Raw genomic sequence first — 13,447 nt, forward strand, 5'->3', positions numbered from 1 at the left:
CCCACACCCCCCCAGACCCCAGCCCATCTCCTGGGGGTACCCAGCCCCCCCAGACCCCAGCACATCCCCCTGGGGGTACCCCCCCAGACCCCAGCCCATCTCCTGGGGGTACCCCCCCCTCCAAATCCCAGTACATCCCCCTGGGGTACCCGCAATCCCCCAGGTCCAAACATATCCTCCTGGGGGTACCCCCCCCCCTCCAGACCCCCCAACCCATCTCCTGGGGGTACCACCAGCCCCCCCCAGAATACCCACAGCCCCCCAAACCCCAGCCCATCTCCTGGGGGTACCCAGCCCCCCTCCGATTCCAGCACTTCCCCCTGGGGGTACCCTGCAGACCCCAGCCCATTTTCTGGGGGTACCAACAGCCCCCCAGAGTCCCCACACCCCCCCAGACCCCAGCCCATCTCCTGGGGGTACCCAGCCCCCCCCAGACCCCAGCACATCCCCCTGAGGGTACCCCCCAGACCCCAGCCCATTTTCTGGGGGTACCCAGCCCCCCTCCGATTCCAGCACATCCCCCTGGGGGTACCCCCCCAGACCCCAGCCCATCTCCTGGGGGTACCCAGCCCCCCCCTAGACCCCAGCCCATCCCCCTGGGGGTACCCCCCCAGACCCCAGCCCATCTCCTGGGGGTACCAACAGCCCCCCAGAGTCCCCACACCCCCCCAGACCCCAGCCCATCTCCTGGGGCTACTCCTGGGGGGGGTCAGGAGAGGAGCTGTGTCTGCTCTTGTCCAGGACAGCGGTGGCCTCTGGTGCCATCCTGTCCTAGGGAAGTGGGGGGGGGTCACCCCCAGGGACACCCCAGCTTTGTCCCCATCCCCTTTCATGGGGGGGGGGACGCAGGGCCAGCGCGGGGTGCCCGAATGGGGACCGTGGGCTCTGTGACCACCGGGGTCTGCGGCTCGTTTCCCTCCTGGTGTCGCGGGGGGGCTCAGATATTTGGTTTGTCTTTGGCTGGGGGTGACCCCCCCAGGTCCCCCATACTGGGTTTGGGTTTCTGCTCCCCCCCCCCCCCCCCAAGTGCTTGGCAGCCTGTGGGCACGCAGCCCCCCCCCCCTCACAGTGCGGGCAGCGCTGAGGCCCGACGAACTCATCACACCCGGCAGGAGCAGGCAGCAAACCGCAGCGGGGGGGTGTGGGGGGGTTTGGGGGGGGGGGGGGAGCAGGCAGCTGCCTGCTGCTGCGGCCGGATGAGATGGGGGTTCGGTGAGAGCAGCGCAGTCCCCCCCCCCCCCCCCCCGGACCCCCCCCCCCCTTGCACCTCTCTGCAAGAGCAGGGTTTGCTGTGCTGGGCTGCCCATGCTGCGTGACCCCCCCTGCCCCCCCCGTGCCACGACCGCTGCACCCCCAAATCGTGCGGGCGTGGAGCTGGGGGTGGGAGGGGGATCACTGTATCTGGGGGGGGGGACAGGAGCCCCCCATGCGAGCATCCTCATGGGGCGGGAGGGGGGGGATGGGGGGGCTGCAGCTGGGGTGCTGAGCGAGACTGTGTGGGCTCCCCCCCCCAGGACCCCTGGAGTGGGGGGGGGGGGGTCCGGCTGCTCCCCGGGTGCTGGGGCTGGATGAGCCCCCTGCCCCGAGGCATCTGGGCGGTCAGGATGGGAGCGGGGGGGCTGGGGGCTGTCCCCCCCCCCATCTGCCATCCCCGTGTCCCTGTGGGCTCTTTGGGGCAGACCCCGGGGGGGGGGGGGGCAGGAATAACCCCCCCCCCCCCCATGCTTTGCCCCCCGCAGGGGTCTGGCGCAGCGAGCTGGGATGCTGAGCTGGGGAGGGGGCTCGGGCAGCGGGGGGGGGGGCTGGCACCCCACGAGGTGGGCGAGCACCCATCCCCCAGGGTGGATGATCTCCTGGGGGTACCCAGCCCCCCCCGAGTCCCCACACCCCCCCAGACCCCAGCCCATCTCCTGGGGGTACCCAGCCCCTCCCCAGACCCCAGCCCATCTCCTGGGGCTACCCAGACCCCCCCCCCAGACCCCAGCCCATCTCCTGGGGGTACCTAGCCCCCCCCCCCCCAGACCCCAGCCCATCTCCTGGGGGTACCCAGCCCCCCTCCAACCCCCCCAGCCCATCTCCTGGGGGTACCAACAGCCCCCCCAGCGTCCCCACACCCCCCCAGACCCCAGCCCATCTCCTGGGGGTACCCAGCCCCCCCAGGGTCCCCACACCCCCCCAGACCCCAGCCCATCTCCTGGGGGTACCCAGCCCCCCCAGCGTCCCCACACCCCTCCAGACCCCAGCCCATCTCCTGGGGGTACCCAGTCCCTCCCCAGACCCCAGCTCATCTTCTGGGGGTACCAACAGCCCCCCCAGAGTCCCCACACCCCCCCAGACCCCAGCCCATCTCCTGGGGGTACCCAGCCCCTCCCCAGACCCCAGCCCATCTCCTGGGGGTACCCAGCCCCCCTCCAGCCCCCCCAGCCCATCTCCTGGGGGTACCAACAGCCCCCCCAGAGTCCCCACAGCCCCCCAGACCCCAGCCATCTCCTGGGGCTACCCAGCCCCCCCAGATTCCCCACAGCCCCCCAGACCCCACCCCATCTCCTGGGGGTACCCAGCCCCCCCAGAGTCCCCACAGCCCCCCAGACCCCACCCCGTCTCCTGGGGGTTGCATCAACCAACGCGGCGTCCGTCCCGGCATCCCCCGCGTCTGTCCCCATCCCCGCATCTCTGCACCGAGGGGGGGTCCCCAAAGCCCCCCGCGGTGCCACCCACCGTCCCACCCTGGGACCCCGGGGGGGACGCCGATGGCCGCCGGTTCGGTGTCGGCCTTGGCCGCTGTCGCTTCGTCCGGCTCAGGAAGTTTTGCTCGAGCGCAGGAAGTGCCGGGGGGGGGTGACGAGGTCCCGCTCCCCGCCGGCATCGCCGGCCTCGCCACGCAGCCCCCCCAGAACCACCGCCTCGGGCCTTGCCGGGGGTCCCGCTCCCGGCCCAGGTAGGGGTCCCCGCTGGCGGTGGGATGGGTGCCACGCGGCGTTGGCGTGAGTCTCGGCCATGGCGGGGGGGGTTTCCCGCACCTCGGCCATGGCGGGAGCCAACGCAACGGGGTCGCGGGGTCAACGCGGTCATCGGATGCGGGAAAAGCGGGGGGGTCCCCAGCAGGGATCCCCCCCCCACCCCGGAGAAGGACGTGGGGGTGTCACGACCCCGCCAGCATCCCCCCGGCTGAGGCTTCGGGCTCGGCTCGCGCCCCCCTGGCCCCTCTCCTCCCACCCAGGGGGGGGACTCAGGGGGGGTCCTGGGAGCTGCTTGCCGCGGGGTTTTGCGGGTGCTGGAAGTTTGGGGGGGCTCAAAGAGCGGCCGGATCGCGCCGTGGGCATTGTTTGCCCCCCGGGATCGGCTCCCCGGGGTGGTGGGTTGCGACCCCCGGGGCTCGGTGGGGAGCAGGGGGTGCGCCGGGGGGGGGGGTTTGACCCCTCCTGCTCCGCTCCGGGGTGGGGGTCACCATACCCACCAGCTGCGGGGTCCACACAGCCCCCCGGCGAGCGGGGGTGTCCTCGTGTCCTCCTGTCCTCGCCGGGTGGCCGAGCAGATGGCCAGAGGGGTGGCTGCTCGGGTGGCTTGGGCTCGGTGTCGGGCGCGGTGGCTCTGCATGTAGGTGCTCGGGGTGGGTGACGGGTGGGTGGGTGTTTGCAGTGGGGGGTGGGCAGGGTGACCAGTTACTCCAGTGTGGGCATCCAGTGGGCAGCGTGGGTGCCAGCTTGTGGTCCCTATGGTGGATGTATGGGGCAGGCTGGAGGATGCTTGCCCGTGTTGGGGATGCTTGCCCGTGTCTGGGTGATGCTTGCCCATGTCTGGATGATGCTTGCCCATGTTTGGTTGGTGCTTGCCCATGTCTGGGTGATGCTTGCCCGTGTTTGGTTGATGATTGCCCATGTTTGGTTGGTGCTTGCCCATGTTTTGTTGGTGCTTGCCCATGTTGGGGATGCTTGCCCATGCCAGGATGATGCTTGCCCATGTTTGGTTGGTGCTTGCCCATGTCTGGATGATGCTTGCCCGTGTTTGGTTGGTGCTTGCCCATGTCTGGGTGATGCTTGCCCGTGTTTGGTTGATGCTTGCCCATGTTTGGTTGGTGTTTGCCCATGTTGGGGATGCTTGCCCATGTTTGGATGATGTTTGCCGATATCAGGATGATGCTTGCCCATGTTGGGTGTGCTTGCCCCTGCCAGGGTGATGCTTGCCCATGGTGGGGATGCTTGCCCATGTCTGGTTGATGCTGGCCCATGTGGGGGATGATGCCTGCCTGTGTCAGGATGATGCTTGATGTTGTTGGGGGTGGTGCTTGCCCGTGTTGGGTGTGCTTGCCCATGTTGGGTGTGATGCTTGCCTGTGTCTGATGATGCCTGCCAATGTTTGGTTGATGCTTGCCCATGTCTGAGTGGTGCTTGCCCCTGTCAGGATGATGCTTGCCCATGTCTGGTTGACCCTGGCCTACTTTGGGGGTGATGCTTGCCCCTGTTGGGGTCATGCTTGCCCACGTCTGGTTGATGCTTGCCCAGGTCTGGGTGATGCTGGCCCACGTCGGGGTAACATTTGCCATGTCAGGATGATGCTTGCCCGTATCTGGGTGATGCTTGCCCATGTCTGGGTGGTACTTGCCCCTGTCAGGATGATGCTTGCCCACGTCTGGTTGATGCTTGCCCATGTCTGGGGTGATGCTTGCCCCTGTTGGGATAATGCTTGCCCAAGTCTGGGTGATGCTTGCCCCTGTCTGGGTGATGCTGGCCCACGTCGGGGTAACATTTGCCATGTTAGGATGATGCTTGCCCGTATCTGGGTGATGCTTGTCCATGTCTGGTTGATGCTTGGCCGTGTTGGGGGTGATGCTTGCCCATGTCTGGTTGATGCTGGCCCACGTCAGGGTAACGTTTGCCATATCAGGATGATGCTTGCCCATGTCTGGTTGATTCTTGCCCATGTCTGGTTGATGCTCGCCCATGTCCGGTTGATGCTCACCCATGTCTGGTTGACTCTGGCCCACTTTGGGTGTGATGCTCGCCCATGTCTGGTTGGTGCTGGCCCATGTTGGGATGATGCTTGCCCATGTCAGGATGATGCTTGCTCATGTCAGGATGATGCTTGCTCATGTCTGGGTGATGCTGGCCCATGTAGGGATGATGCTGGCCCATGTCAGGATGATGCTTCCTCATGTCTGGGTGATGCTTGCCCATGCCAGGTTGATGCTGGCCCATGCTGGGCCTGATGCTTGCTGCACCCAGGCTCCTGCCCGGTTGCCTCGCCGGCCGGCAGCGAGGCTGCTGTGCGGGTCTGGCCCTGGCAGCCCTGCCTTTGGGGGGGATGAGCCCCTCACCAGACCCCACCCCGAGACGGGGATGCCCAAGGTCTAGGGCAGGGCGAGGGACGTGGCGGTGACATGGGGGCCTTGGCCGCGGTGGTGGCCGGCGTTTCTGGGGTGACGCCATCCACCCCGCTCCCCTCGCTTCCGGCTGCGCCGCCGTGGTCCCCAACGCTTCCTCCCCACTGCTCACGGCGTGGGGCCCCCCATGGGGACCCCGTGCCCGCACCCCCAGGGCAACGGCCCCGTGGGGTCTGGGGGGACCCAGCTTGGGGACATCCCAGTGCCAGGAGCAGGAGGTGACGGGGAGGTCTGTGGGGTGCCCAGCTCCAGCGATGCCACCTCCCGTGGTGGCCGTCACGGCTGCCGTGTTCGGCGCCAGGTGCCTCTCCCCAGCTCCCCAAAGTAATTTGATGCCCCCCACCCCACCCCATGCTACCGGTGGGGCTGCGAGCCCCCAGTTTTGGCCACCAAGCCCCCAGTTTTGGCTACCGATGGCTCAGCCCTCCGGACCCCACAGGGGGTCCCGGCAGCGGCGGATGCTCATGTCCTCACCTCGATCTTGGGGTGAGGCTTTCGACAAGGGGACCCCCCTCCCCACGCCCAGGGGATGGTTTGGGGGTGCAGAGCAGCCCCCCCAAGCAGATGGGGGGGTTGTTGAGCCCCGGGGGGGGGTGTAGAAGAGCAGCGAGCGATGTCCAAGGTGGTGATGGCAGAAGGCTCCATCCCACAGCCCGGTGAGCCCCGGGGGGTGGCGGTGACCCCAGCAGAGGTTTGGTTTTGGGGTGGCATTGCCTGTGGGAGGGCAGCCCCCCCCAAACCCCCCCGGTGGGGCCCAACCAAGCCATTGCAGGTGAGGAGGACAGCAGATAAGGTGCTGCCTGGGACTTCTCTGATGGCGGAGGTTGCACCGGCGCGGGATCGGCATCGGCTGCAGAATGGGGGGGTCGGGGGGGTGCCATGGGGCACCCACGGGGCCGTGAGGGATGCTCTGGCAGCAGGAGATGGCCTGGAGAGCGGGCAGAACATCGGGGAGGGTGTTTTGGGGAACCGGGGTGTTCTCTGTGGCCGGATCCTGCAGCTGCCCCGGGAGGGGGGTCCGGGGGGGGGTGGGTTTGTGCCAGGGAGCACCGGGGCAGGGGCAGAAACGCTTTCCTCCCAACCCCCCCCGAGCTGTCCCCAACGAGGAGACGGACGTTGTCCAGATGGGTGGCTGGGGGGGCCGTCACCTTGCTGCCAGCCTTGGGGCGCCCGCTGCAGCCCCCCGCTCCCGGTCCGGGGTGGCAAATGCCTTGCAGATGCCGAGCCACGCGGGGCTCTTGCCACGGGGGGGGTCTTTGTGGCTTGTGCTTGCTCCTGGGTCCCCGGCACCCCTGGGTGCCAGCCGCCCGCGCTCCCTGCCCACGCTCCCTGCCTAATCTATGGATGGTTGTGGCTGGTTCCCATGGAAATGGCTGCCGAGAAATGAGGTCAACCTGACCCCGGGGGAGAGCCGGCCGCTCGCTCCGGCAGCCCAGGGAGAAGATTCGTCCCCACGGCTCGCCCCGAGCTCGGGGGAAGCTCTCGTGCAGCGGGCGTGGGGCTGGGGGTCGCCGGGGATCGGGGCCGGCCGTCCCCACGGACCGCGGGGTGCTGGTGGAACCGTGGCCGTGCTGAGCTTTCTCCAACGTGGGGCCGTGCGTTAGAATCATAGAATCACAGAATCACAGAATGATTAAGGTTGGAGAAGACCTCTGAGATCACCAAGCCCAACCGCCAACCCAACCCCACCATGCCTGCTCAACCATGTCCCCAAGGGCCACATCCACATGGTTTTGGAACCCCTCCAGGGTTGGGGACTCCCCCACTGCCCTGGGCAGCCTGGGCCAAGGCCTGACCACTTCTTCAGGAAAGACATTTTCCCAATATCCAGTTTGAACCTCTTCTGACGCAGCTTGAGGCCATCCTCTGCTCCATGAGAGGCTGGGACACCTCCGTTTGCACCAAGGGCCATCCAAATTGCCCTGTCCCACACGACAACGGCCCAGGGCTGATACCCAGTCCTCAGAATCAGAGACTCATGGAATCTTGAAGGGTGGACAAGACCTCTATGATCACCAAGCCCAACCTCCAACCCAACCCCACCATGCCTGCTCAACCCTGTCCCCAAGGGCCACATCCACACGGTTTTTGAACCCCTCCAGGGTTGGGGACTCCCCCACTGCCCTGGGCAGCCTGGGCCAATGCTTGATAACCATTTCAGTGAAGAAATTTTTCCTGATATCCCATTTGAACCTCCCCTGACACAACTTGAGGCCATGTCCTCTTGGCCTTTTCTCCTCTGGAAGGAGGAGATGGGGATGGCAGGGAGAGGTGGGAATGGCAGGAGAAGATGGGGATAGCAGGAGGAGAAGGTGATGGCAGGGAGAGGGGGATGGCAGGGAGACAGAATCACAGAATCATCAAGGTTGGAGAAGACCTCTGAGACCATCAAGTCCAACCACCAGCCCAACCCCACCATGCCTGCTCAACCATGTCCCCAAGGGCCACATCCACATGGTTTTTGAACCCCTCCAGGGATGGGGACTCCCCCACTGCCCTGGGCAGCCTGGGCCAAGGCCTGACCACTCTTCTAGTGAAGACATTCTTCCCAATCTCCAATCTGAACCTCCCCTGACGCAGCTTGAGGCCATCTCCTCTCGTCCTATCGCTGGTTACTGGGGAGAAGGGACCAACCCCCGCCTCATTGCACCCTCCTTTAGCTGTGCCGGGGTTTGGTGCTGGGTGGGATGGGTGGGTGCTCGGTGGGATGGGTCCTGCACTGGCTCGGGGCCATGGTGGGAGGTGGTGGGGTCAATGCCAGCATGTGGGTCCCCTGGGGCTCGCCCACCCGGCCGAGGGGCTGCGAGGGGGTCGGGCTGGGAGCTCCCTGCCTATCTCCCCGACTTCAGGGCCGGTCAGTCAGGAGCTTCCTATTTTTATACCCTGAAGAAAGGTCCTCTTCATTTCCTGCCCTTAAAAAAATCATAACCCCGGAGGTTTCTATTTTTCATCGCCCGCCTGCCCGCGATTGCCGGGAAGGCAGGAGGAAAGCGGGGAACGGGAGGTGGGAGCGGCCGAGCCCGGCTTCCCGGGGGGGTCTGCAGGCAGGAGCAGCGTTCCCGGGGTCCCTCCTCACCCCCCACCAAGCTTTTGGGGCTGGGGGGCTGCAGGAGAAGCCCGAGACTCCGTTTCCAGGGGGTTTCTCATTGATGTGGCCGTCCTGCGTCCACCCCACCGCGGGGACCCTGGTAGGAAGGGAGCATCCCCAGGAGCCCCGTCCCGCTCCGGGGACCCCCATCCTGCTCCGGGGACCCCGTGGCCGGCGTCAAACCAGCCGAGGACGCGGCAACCGCCGTTGTTTAGACTGGAAGAGGGGAAAAAAAAGATAAACCTGATCCAGGACGTGGGCTTCAAGGCCGTTGGTGGCTTCTGGTGTCCTTGGGAGCCAGATCAGGAACCTGAGCCGTGGCGGCAGCGACCGGGGAGGGCGGTTGGACTCTAGAAAATATTTTCAGGCTGGAAAAGCTCCGGTCTAACCCGAGCGAGGTGAAGGCTTTGCCGTTAGGAACTGGGCTGTGGGCTTGGGTCTGCTGGGGTTTGGGGTCTTCGATCCCTGGGGGGGTAGGGGGTGTAAAGCTGGCGGAGCTGGGGGTCCTCTCGCACCCCGGGACCCCGCTCCAACGGCCGTGGGTGCGTCGGGGTCTGGATGGCAGAGCAGGGGGGGTTCCGGGGCCGGTGTAAGGCAGCGTTTGCTCCTCTCTCCCGCAGCGTCCCCGCCAAAGAGGAGGTCCCCGACACAGCACCCGGCGTCCCCCCGTCCCCACCCGCCCTCCTTCCCCGCACGAAGCCGCCGGCCCCGCTGCCCCCGGAGCTGCCCTCCAAGGCCAACGTCCCCTTGGTGCCCGAGTTTGGTGAGTACGAAGCCCCCCCGTAAACCTTCCTCTGCCCCAAAGGGATGGGCGGCTGGGTCTGTCCGTCTGTCCGTCACCACCCATGGGTGCTGTGGCTTGTCCCTCCACCCTGGCCAGCCTTGCCTGGGTCTTCCCCTCCTCCACCCCCTGCTTTGCTTTTGGGCTGGGGGTTTTCACAGGAGGGGCAAGATCCGGGCTGGGGGTTTTCATGGGGGGCAAGATCCGGGCTGGGGGTTTGCGTGCACCCTCTCTTGGGGGACAGCGAAGGTTTTTTGCGTGGGTGCTGGAAGCGACCGCACCGATTCAAGGAGGAAAAACCAACCCACCCAGGATGTTTAACCGCGTGCGCCTTCGGACGTCGCCGTGGTGGGGCCGGTGGGTGCTGGAGGGTGCTGGGGGAGCCCGGTGGGATCAGGATGCGGCCGTCAGCCCCGCCGCTGGGACCCCCAACCCCCCAGCACAGGCTTCAGCAGACCCCACCAGCCCCCCCCTGGTTTGGGGGTCGCTCTGCAGGGAAGGACGCTGGGCTGGGGACCCCCGTGGAGGGGCCCAGCTGTGGTCCCCCAGCGTCGCCCGGGGAGTGGTCCCAGCTGGGGGGTGCTGGTGCTCGGTAATAACCACAACCCCACTTCATCTGCTCCTCGATTTGATAGCCCTAATCCAGCCCCGACAGCTCTGCTGGGAGGAAGAGGAAGGGCAGGGCTCTGCGGGGTGCTGGGGGTCTTCTCGGGGTTCATGCGGGAAGCGGCACTGGTTTAACTGGGAGCCGGGGTGCGTTTTGAAAGCTGGGAGCAGCCACGGGCAGCAAGGCTGTGGTTCTGTCGGGGATGCGGGGGGCAAAGCTGCTCCCACCCGTGCCCGAAAGCCGGCGGGCGCTGGGTGCTGCAGACGCTGTGGGTGCGGGGGTCCTTGTGGGGACGAGCCCAGGGAGAGCACCTACCCCCACCCCTCACCCTGCACAGCCCGGGAGGGTCCTCGCCAGCGCCGGGGCTCCCTGGACCACAGCAGCATCCTCTGGACCACAGCAGCATCCTCTGGACCGTGCCAGCACCCTCTGGGTGGGGATGCTGGGAGCAGTCCGGGCCGGGTGGTCCCCAGGGTTTGGGAGAGGGTGTCCACGAAGGGTGAGCTCTCCGGGGCCACTCGTCCCCGCGGGGTGGGTGCTCGCCGGCCAGGATTCCCGCTGCGGTGGGTGCTGGGATAGGACAAACCGGCTCCTCACTCCTGTCCTGCTCCGGGATCTCGGTCCCCGTGGGTGCCCAGGCTCGAGAGCCGCTCCCAGCTCCGAGAAGGAGTGGAGGGGGATGGAGGGGAACCCATGAAACCCACCCCGAAAGCCAAGCTGAAGGAAAAGCTCCCCCCGGGACCCCCCAGCAACAGGAGATCCCGGGCAGAGGTGCAGGAGCCCAGATGGAGCTGCGGTGCCCGGGGCTGGTGGCACCCATGTCCCCTCCTGGTGGTGACAGTGCCGGGAGCCGTGACCAGCGGGACTTTGCCCTTCCTCGCTCTTCTCCAGACTCCTCGATAAATCCCCCATTGTGGGTTGTTTGCCAAGGGCAGAGCGAGGGGGAAACCCACCGAGCCGGCATCCTCCTCCTCGCCGAGCTCTGGTACCGGCACGTCCCCAGGCAGAGGGGTGGCAGGGGGTGACAGGACCCCCCTCCGTGCTGATTCCTGGCATCTTCCCACCGCTTTTGCAGATGTCTCGGACTACGAGGATTCCACCTGGGAGGAGGAATTAGCTGGACCCCGGTCGGAGATGGCCGAGAAGGTTGGTCCCGCCGTGGGGGCTGACGCGTGGCTGAGGTTGGGCTGTTTTGGAGGAGCCTGGGGAGGGGGCTTTGCCTCGCCGAGCACCCACTGGGTCTCCAGGGGGGCTGGGGGTGGCCCACGGCAGCCCCAGGGTCCCCAGGGAGAAGCACGGCCGTGCAGCCGCTCGGCAGACTGCGTGCTAGCGGAGCTCTGCAGCATCGCAGCCCGAATCGAGCCCCAGGCTGACTTTGGGGGGGTCTCCATGGATTTGAGGGGTTGCAGCAGCCGGAGCCCCCCCCCCGTCTGCCTTCAGAGCCGTGGCTGCCTCTAATGCCCACCCCGGGGGGCTGCGGTTGGGGGCGAGGGTCTGCGGCTGGAGTCCCCTCTGCGTGGGGCCCCTTCACCCCTGCCACCCCCACGACGGCTCTCGGCCACCCGCGTGTGCCAGGGCTCGGGCACCGTGGCATCCGTGGCACCGTGGGCATCCACAGAGCCGGGAAAAGCGGGCGGTGGGTTTGCATCTGGACCCCCCACCCCTCTTTCTCCGTCCACCCCTCGCCCGTGTCCCCGCAGGAGGACGCCGAGCCGGGGCGGCCGCGGTCCCTACGAGCCAACAGCCTCTTCAGCGAGGACGAGCTCGTCGAGGACTACTATGATGCTCCTGCCACCAAGTAGGGGCTCGCCTGCCCCACGCACACGCGTGTGTGTGTGCGTGTGTGGGGGTCACGCGTGTGCGCGGACGCGCTGGGGACGCTGGCGCGGGACGCGTGCGGGTGGGCATGCGCCGTCGGGGCTCGTGGGGTCGCTGGGTTTGGGGCTGTGGCCCTGGGGGGGTTCCCTGTCCCCCCTTTCCCCAGGGGCCGGGTGTCCGCTGTCCCAGGAGCTGGGGGACGCGCTGGGACCCCCACTGAGGGGACTGCCACCGTGCTCCCTGCTCGCGAGCAGCCAGCGCCTCGGGGAAGGGCAAGGGGACGCTGGGGCGTGCGGGGGGGGACACACACCGTGCCTGCCCCCCCCCTCAGCGAGCCACCAGCTCTTAACCCCCTCCCTCGGGTCCTCGTCCCCAGCAGCTGGAGTGACAACGGCTCCAGCCCTCGTCCGCCCGCGCCCGCCTTCTCCAGCAGCTTCTCCGGTGTGATCGGTGACAGCATGGAGGACACCACCGCCCCGCTCTCACCCACCATCAAAAGGGGGTGGCTGGACAAGAACCCACCGCAGGGGTGAGTGACCAGCCGGGGGGGGGGGGCTGCGGACCCCCTCGCCGGTGCCTCGGCGCGTGGGTCCCGGAATTGGGGTGCTCCCCCCACCCCTTTTCCCACCCTCCTCACGGGGCTGGGATTTCGCTTTGGGGAAAAGCCGTCCCAAGGGGTTCCTTCTGCTGCCTCCCACACCCTGATTTAGGTTAAAAAACCCCATTTTTGGCAAAAGAGCCTTTCTGAGAGTGGGTGCCACCAGCGGTTGCACCGAGCCAGCTGAGGAGGAGGAGGAGGAGGGAAGGCTGAGGCTCAAACTTCCCCCCGGCCCCGTGCCGGCGATCGGGCTCGCTGGGAATTGAGGTGCCCTTGCTCTGGGGAAACCCCGAGACAGCAGCGACCCCGAAAAGCAGCCGGCGGGGTGAAAGCGGGGTGTTCGGCTCCCTGCCGACGGCACCGTCCCCCCGGCTGCTCCGCCGGACGGAGACGTCACCGGCGGTGCCCGTGGGGTGCCCGTGGGGTGCCAGCCCCAGCCCCGGCGGCTCACGGCGTGGAGGTGCTGGGGGGCCGAAGTGAAACTGTGGGGACTCCTGGGGCCGTGTCCCTGTGCTCGAGGGCGAGCGCGCACAGCCGGCCCAGTGAGCCCAGTAAGCCCAGGGAGCCCAGCAAGCCCAGGGAGCCCAGTGAGCACAGGTAGCCCAGTGAACCCTGTTAGCCCAGGGAGCCCAGGGAGCCCAGGGAGCCCAGTAAGCACAGGGAGCCCAGCGAGCCCAGCGAGCCCAGCGAGCCCAGGGAGCCCAGCGAGCCCAGGGAGCCCAGTGAACCCTGTTAGCCCAGGGAGCCCAGGGAGCCCAGCGAGCCCAGGGAGCCCAGTGAACCCTGTTAGCCCAGGAGCCCAGGGAGCCCAGCGAGCCCAGGGAGCCCAGGGAGCACAGGGAGCCCAGTGAACCCAGGGAGCCCAGTGAGCCCAGGGAGCCCAGTGAGCACAGGGAGCCCAGTGAACCCTGTTAGCCCAGTGAGCCCAGGGAGCCCAGTAAGCACAGGGAGCCCAGTGAACCCTGTTAGCCCAGGAGCCCAGGGAGCCCAGGGAGCCCGGCAAGCACTGTGAGCCCAGTGAGCCCAGTAAGCACAGTGAGCCCAGTAAGTGCAGGGAGCCCAGCAATCCCAGTGAGCTCCGTTTGCCCAGTAAGCACAGGGAGCCCAGTAAGCACTGTGAGCACAGCAAGCCCAGGGAGCCCAGTAAGCACAGCGAGCCTGGTGAGCCCAGTGAG

The 13,447-nt window shown here is 67.2% G+C and overlaps 1 protein-coding gene across 3 annotated transcripts in view; it reads left to right on the top strand.

Moving 5' to 3' along the window:
• ARAP1 (ArfGAP with RhoGAP domain, ankyrin repeat and PH domain 1) overlaps nucleotides 1–13,447 on the top strand; it is a 67,417-nt gene that overhangs the window by 12,047 nt on the left and 41,923 nt on the right. For all 3 annotated transcript variants that reach the window (XM_075414446.1, XM_075414455.1, XM_075414438.1), the window contains exons 3-6: nucleotides 9,089–9,231; nucleotides 10,932–11,002; nucleotides 11,557–11,654; nucleotides 12,051–12,203. In XM_075414446.1, coding sequence (XP_075270561.1) covers nucleotides 9,089–9,231; nucleotides 10,932–11,002; nucleotides 11,557–11,654; nucleotides 12,051–12,203 — 465 coding nt within the window. The remainder of the gene's footprint in view (nucleotides 1–9,088; nucleotides 9,232–10,931; nucleotides 11,003–11,556; nucleotides 11,655–12,050; nucleotides 12,204–13,447) is intronic.

This window comes from Opisthocomus hoazin, chromosome 1, assembly GCF_030867145.1.
Source record: "Opisthocomus hoazin isolate bOpiHoa1 chromosome 1, bOpiHoa1.hap1, whole genome shotgun sequence".
Taxonomy (NCBI): domain Eukaryota; kingdom Metazoa; phylum Chordata; class Aves; order Opisthocomiformes; family Opisthocomidae; genus Opisthocomus; species Opisthocomus hoazin.